Genomic DNA, 6,946 nt, shown 5'->3' with positions numbered 1-6,946 from the left:
CTTAAACCTTTGTCATCATCACCAGTCTGAATGAAACCTTACTCTTAGTTTGTCTGAGTAGAATGAACTTCAAATAGACGATCGCGCTGGAGATATAAGACACTTGTTGAAAGCTGCGCGCTGACGATGTCTCCTCAAATGATAGCGAGATGTTTGCAAACCACTTACCAAGTTGGGCAAACAGATCAATGGCCACCTGATCAAAAAGACACTTTCTGACCGTTCAGCAGTGAATCTCCCTCAGAATTACGATTCCCACCCATCATCATCATCATCACCATCATCGACAGCATGGCATCAGTGTTAAACACCGATGCTTCACTACCGTATTGACATGTCAAATCCATTGAGTGCACAACGATTCGTTTATGAAGGGAACACCGAATGTGTAGAAAGAAAACCTCGCCATTCTCAAGTCTCTCATCCACAAAAAATGTAGGGACTGAAACCTGGAAAGAGCTCTGCCCCCTTTTAGATAGAAAGCTGTTCGAACGCAACCAATTGGTTCATCAATATAGTACATTACTTGTCATCTGCAAGAACGAAAAAACGTATGAATAAAGTCTCCACTAGTATTCCGTTCGTTAGTTGTCTTGCGCTTCTGATCGCTCATAACGATGTGATAAATATGTTATTGAGACCGTCCTATGTGCGACAAGTACTGCTTAGTCATGTAACATCGGTCGTTTTGGAGATCGTCGCGCATGATTCCGGTTGTCCTCGCATCTCCATTCCAGTCCAAGTTAATCAGTTAGTTGAACCTCAGCGATCCTATCAACCTAATTGTGCTTCTATATCCCAGAAGACCACAACGCACCTCCCCTTTTTTGAGACTTCAGAGAGTCGTAAAAAGCTGTATTTGAATCAGTCTTTAGAGGTGTAAGTTTACATAGTGCACATGCGACCGTTGTGGCCGTTTCTTGCACGATAATTTTACAACGACTACTTGACGAATAGAACGACGGTAGTTGGTAACGGGTATTTAGTCGGACAGAAATCCTTCCGTTGGATCATGGAAGACAGCACTTGCCTTGCACAGTCAGTCACGGATTACTTTGGATCCCCAGAGTTGCGTGAGCGGAGGCGGGAAGCGGCTGACAGGTTGTTTATTTGAACGAGCCCACTCAGATCTTCGATCTCCTTCTCGGGTGAACGACAGAAGTTAGCGGAAATCGAGTCTAGTATGGGGTCCAGTCTGTTTCAGAGCACGGACCCAAGGGGCGGTCAGATGAATCGGGGTTGGAAGTTTGACCTTGGAGAACTGGTGTCTATAGTGACCTAGAGGTGTTGCAGCTCACATCGCGATGTAAGGTGAACGGAGCTATCATTCCTTAAGGTGAGTCAGCAATAATACTGCTTTCAACAGGGTTGGTTAGGGAATAAAACCGAAGGGGTGGGCATCACCTTGAGTCGGTTTTCGATTGTGCGCTGCTGTCACTTGCAAGTAAGACGACCCAATTGATGCCTAGAGGTTTTCGATTGTGCGCTGCTATCACTTGCAAGTAAGACGACCCAATTGATGTCACTACGTGACGACTGACAGAGCGGCAATTCATAGATATCCGTGGTCTGTGTACTACAATGACACCCAGACAAGTGGGGGTACTCAAGCATGTCACTATATTGACAGTAATTTCGCAGCTTGGTTTCGAACCTTGGTCAGTTCGATCGATAACGGATTTTCTGCTGCCCTACATTTCGTAGGCCCTAGCCCTCAGATGCCATTTTTCATGTGCATGAGATTAAATTCCGGCCGAATCAACATGCTTGCTGCCTCAGGGAACCTCAGCATCCCATTTCGCTTTGTTTATTCATTCTTTAACCAGTTGAATGAACGATAGTCAACATGCCTCGTGCCAAGAAACCGCATATGAATGATTGGCTTGTACCAAACATCGGAACCAACTAGTGGAGTTGGTTAAAGGCTATCGGCTTTCTTTAGCACCATGCCGTCAAACGAACACTTGTTTCAGGTCACCGTTATCTTTAAAAACCAGATCGGCTGTGGGAAAAAACTCTATTGCTCGTTGATGTGGTTTTCGATACATATCAGTTAAGGACATTCAAAGTGCAACGGTCTTTCAAAGCCATCAGTCGGTGTGAACAGTGAGATCGCTGCTCCCTGGCTCTAATACGTACAGTTATTTGAAACTTTGTATAAGCAAATCACTTGGTTTTGAAATATCTAATTCTCAAATATCGCTGCAACCAGTTCTCCATATGTCATACTAAAGCCCTGTTCTCTTCATTCCCTTTGTCTCCTTTCTATTTTTTGTCATGTTTGTCCTTGATCTAGCTCCGTTTTTTCAGGTGTTATGTGGATCTGCGAACGGTGTGCTCGCCACATGTTGAACTGTAATGTGTACAGGTGTGTTCTTTCTTCGGCCAGACTGAACCACCTGGTGTATGTGTTGCACAACTACCCACTGCCAATGCATTCTCACTAGTCCTGGTTTCCACCTAGCGTTTTTCTTGTCATTTGGTGTTCGGATCTTGCCTTCTTGCTGGTCGATGCGCATCCAAATTTAAGATCGAATGCCTGCGGTGTTTTTGTCCACAAAGCACATTCGTGCATGTTGCATCATGTTTGCATCATGACTTCTAGAGTGGTTATGTCGGATACTTTCCGATCCGACACAGGTTTTTGGAAGTCCGAACCTTTCCATTCTGTAGTTTTTTCTGTTAGACCGACGTCTTTTAAGCCCTGAAAATGCTTTTCCCTCCAGGTTGATCTGAGTTTGTTTTAGAGCAAATCTCAGTTTTTCGTGTCATTTCCGAATGTCAAACTTCCTCTAGCTATGTGATGCATCGCCTTTCGTGGTTTTGTAGGCTTGTATGCACAGCTGTCCTCTTTCCAAGAGAAAAATTGTCTTATTCGAGAAAATTCCACCCTGGTAACTTTATAGAGCTGCTCTAGAGGGCGGAACTCTGGAATGACGAAGTTTACCTGTATGCAGCAACAATTGTTTCCCAGTAATCTGGAAAGCGCAACAATTTTTTTCCAGTAAAGTATCGAAGTCTCGATATATTAATGTCAGGAAGTTCTTGAAAATTATCCCAGAATGCCCAGAACCTACTGAGACCCTAAAAATTCACCAAACTCTCAATAGGAAAGCCGACAAGCATCCAGGCCAGTCAATCAATTCAATCGATAAAAAATGTAATTCAAATAGCGCGAGGTCCCTTGAAATCGTTGCACTCCCTTGTTCAGACTAAAGCCGTTGTGTTCCTTGTTGGCGATTCTTTTTTCGGCACTAAGGCACTGGAGCGGTGACAGCAAGAAGGTTTAACAATCGCGATTTGTGAAGATCTGGCAGCGCTTCTGGAACCGACTGACCATGTCTCAGGAGATAGTCATCTGACTGTCGCGACATGGGAGAACACAGTTACCTGAGGTAGAGTAGTCATCCAAAACGCGAACGGGACAGGTCATGTTGTGCAAAAATGTTTAATCTGTTGACTAAAGTTATTTCAGGTGACAGAAGGGGAGTAGGTCTTCAGCGAAACGGTCCTACAAAATGAGTAGCCACGAAGCATTCCGATTGGTTGTTGATCACGTGGCTGCTGATCTGTTCTCCGAGGCAGTTGACTTGCAAACGTTCCATCACCATACGACGAGACGTCATCAGTGGGTAGGTGGGTTCGTTTTTCAGGAAGGTCTGATTCCTGAAAGTAACCCCCAGAATGTTCGGAACCTGCTGAGACCCTGAAACTCCACCAAAATATAAATGGGGAAGTCAGCAAGCATGTAGGCCAGTCAATTACTCAGTCAACTCAGCAAAAGCTGTTGAGTTCAGGCACACCACATGAGCACGACCAACTGTGATAAGTGTTCAGGCATTTCATAGGAGCAAGGTCGATGTTGATCACTGTTCACTAAACATCGATCAAACAGCCTGGGTCAATGTCACAAGGTGCCCTTTGAGTAGTGCGAGACCGCACTCGCTTGTTGCAGTAAAGCTGTTGTGTAGTTTGTCGGCGAGTCTTTTTCTGGCACTAAGGCACTGGAGCAGGGACCACAGTCAGATATGACAATTCCGATGACGGGTTTGGTCACCTTTGTCACCATTGGCTGACACAGCTACTTGACTGCTGTCGGGATGATTGTTTGTTCTGTAAGACCACTTGACGTATTGGTTGACTGCATAGTGAATAGATTTGCACATATGGTGGTATCCGAGTAATGATCGTAGTTAACAAAACTGGACGCAACACACCCACGGAGCGGCTGAACAGATCCCAGACTATTCACTCTTTACATGCGCGGAGGGTATGCAGGGAATTCCCGTAAATTTAAGCGAAGCTGTCATCTGAAGTTGATACTCTTTTATGGCTGACTCTTGGGGGAGGATAAGTCCGTGCCATCAATGTCACGCACTGCGCCTACTTCGGCTTCGTGACTCGTATGAGTATCGGTTTAGTCTTGTTCTCAATGTTGAACGCCGTTAACCGACTGGAGGTCACTCTGATTGGTGTCTGGCTTGACGGCAGAAATTTGGGTCTTTGCGTGCTCCCCGATCTTCATTGGTAGTGCTAAGCCCATTTGGGACATGGGTTTAGGACCTTCTTTACAATTGGTCATCGGGACTGTGGCTGCGTTCTTTGTTGCTGGATGTGATTGGTCAGTTTTGATGTGTCGTTACCTGACAGTGTCGTTGGGTTGCTTCACTGAAGATCCGATCAGCCTCTCTTGTTTTGGACATGATCGATTATTGCGGCTCTATCGATATAGTTTCTCAGTCCGTCCTGTGATTGGTTTTGATGTGTCGTTACCTGACAGTGTCGTTGGGTTGCTTCACTGAAGATCCGATCAGCCTCTCTTGTTTTGGACATGATCGATTATTGCGGCTCTATCGATATAGTTTCTCAGTCCGTCCTTCACGTAATCACTCTATAAGATGTGGAGACTCTTTGGACAAAAAAGCCTTTTGGATACCCGAGATTTGTTAGATTAGTCGCCTCTAGAAGCTTTTCAAACCTCTGTAGGAAAGCTTAATCACGGAGACGTTGATTCACGGACTGTCTGTGTTTTTCCTTCTGGTTTACCTCTAGCACGAGTCTCTCCGGCCTGGAGAAACGCAGTCATCAACTCAGTACAGGTTAGATATCCAAATAGCCATCGCGACCGATGAGTTGGTGGTTCATCTTGAACAAATCGCCTTGTTTTTGTGGGCAGGTCGGTGTGGTTTGAAACCATATGTTCACATGCGGCAATGACATCACTTTCCATAGTGCACTTGGGTCATGCTCGCATACTGCAGCCACAGTGATGCTCGTTTTGATATGTGGCCAGTCCACCTAGAATTGGCCGTTCCCCTCAGGCTAGTGGGGCTGTACTACTCTAATCACCTTCGAAAATCGCATAACAGTGAGCACTCCTGTTGTGTTAAGCCTTTTGTTCCAAAGGTTCAATCCCCTGAACTGCGAGAGTTGCCGAACAAGGAAGAAATAACCGTGTTACTGCGCACCTGTTTGTCTATCGCACGCTCAGCTAGATTAAATTCTTCGCTCATCACTTTGTTTCAGTGCGGCTTGTACGCGTATACGAACTGAGCGCACTCAGCGCAGATCGTTTGCGCACAATGCATGCACATTGCCATATTGTTTTGTTCCAGCTGTTATAGTGGCGACGGGGATTAAATTCAGACTCACCTTGGGGAGAGCACATGAGAAAGTTGACAGCTCTATTATATGTGACCATAAACCCCTTGAATTCACAATATGAGGCCGGGCTGCCTACGACATACCTGTTAACTCCAGATGGCATCGGCTCACTTGTCCCTTTTTTCCCTTGTTTCACGTATTTTCTCATGCATCACTGCCTGCTGTTGCACCGTTTGAGATAGGCTCTATACTTCTGCCAAGCCTGATTGCGTATTGTATCCACCCATTTCAGCCACTCTGATCACTTGGTTTTGTTGCATTTTTCAGCACACTCATGCTTCCACTTATAACCGTGAGTCATGGGACTAATATGGTCTTACCGCGTGACCTTGCATGGTAAGTTCAAGATGTGACCTTTGGATATCATTCGCGTTGCGTCCTGCTGATAGACTGTCCATTTAGACGCACCCTGCAGCCTCGCCACCTCCCTCTTTCACACATTGGCATTCGTCTGCACATGTTTCGATTGCGTTTGCCTAATCCGTCAGCTCCCACATAGTGGTATTTGAGCGAGGAGAACAATCGCACGAAACCCTCCATCAGCTCTCCGTTTTGCAGCTTGATCGATCTTTTGATTGTGTATATCACCGTAACACATTCTAATAAGACGCTTGAGGTGAACAGATCTTCAGATCATTAAGAATCAAGCATCCAGTAACTTCTTTTTACTCTCTATTTGTAAGTAAGTCGACTCATCAACTGTAGTTCTATGAAGTCGGCTAACCACAATCCTCTCTCTGAATTCCACATTAACCCAAACGAAACCGAGAGTTTGTTCTTACTATGTACCAACAACTGACCGACGAATCACGGCGCTGTAGCTGGCAGCAGTATTCCTCCCTATCCCCCTGTTCTGTTGCCTTCTGAAGTACTGGCTAGCTGTCCTTTTCTTGAAACACTTGAAGGCCTTATTTATTCGTTTGGAACTGAAGAAGTGCAGATTGGACAACGACTTTTTGGACACGAAGATAGTTCGGGGATCTATTGCGTCAGAAACAGTGGCGAATAGGTCAAACGAAGGTCGAAGTTCCTGTTCCTACTCATCGTGATCATCATCGACAACATGACATCAGTTTTGAACACCAATGCTTCAGTGCCGTACAACCATGATTTAGTTGAGAGCCTTATTGTATAGAAAAGAGTAAAGGTGGACGGGGAAGGGACTTAGTGCTAGCTTAACACAATCATTCCGAAGTGCCTACACCTCCAGACATTCACTCAGGCAATCGGGATAGAAACTGACAACAAGAACGCCACTGACATCGGTTGGCAGCCATATCTT

The 6,946-nt window shown here is 45.4% G+C and overlaps 1 protein-coding gene across 1 annotated transcript in view; it reads left to right on the top strand.

Moving 5' to 3' along the window:
- The window catches only part of T265_04604 (hypothetical protein), a gene marked incomplete at both ends in the record, with an annotated part of 15,899 nt that overhangs the window by 5,992 nt on the left and 2,961 nt on the right, over positions 1 to 6,946 (top strand). The window contains 2 exons of the mRNA XM_009169386.1: positions 2,311 to 2,368; positions 5,932 to 6,000. Coding sequence (XP_009167650.1) covers positions 2,311 to 2,368; positions 5,932 to 6,000 — 127 coding nt within the window. The remainder of the gene's footprint in view (positions 1 to 2,310; positions 2,369 to 5,931; positions 6,001 to 6,946) is intronic.

The sequence above is a fragment of the Opisthorchis viverrini genome (genome assembly GCF_000715545.1).
Source record: "Opisthorchis viverrini unplaced genomic scaffold opera_v5_78, whole genome shotgun sequence".
NCBI classification, from domain to species: Eukaryota; Metazoa; Platyhelminthes; class Trematoda; order Opisthorchiida; family Opisthorchiidae; genus Opisthorchis; species Opisthorchis viverrini.
The sequence above is the reverse complement of the archived record's forward strand: the minus strand, read 5'-3'. Positions and strand labels throughout refer to the sequence as shown.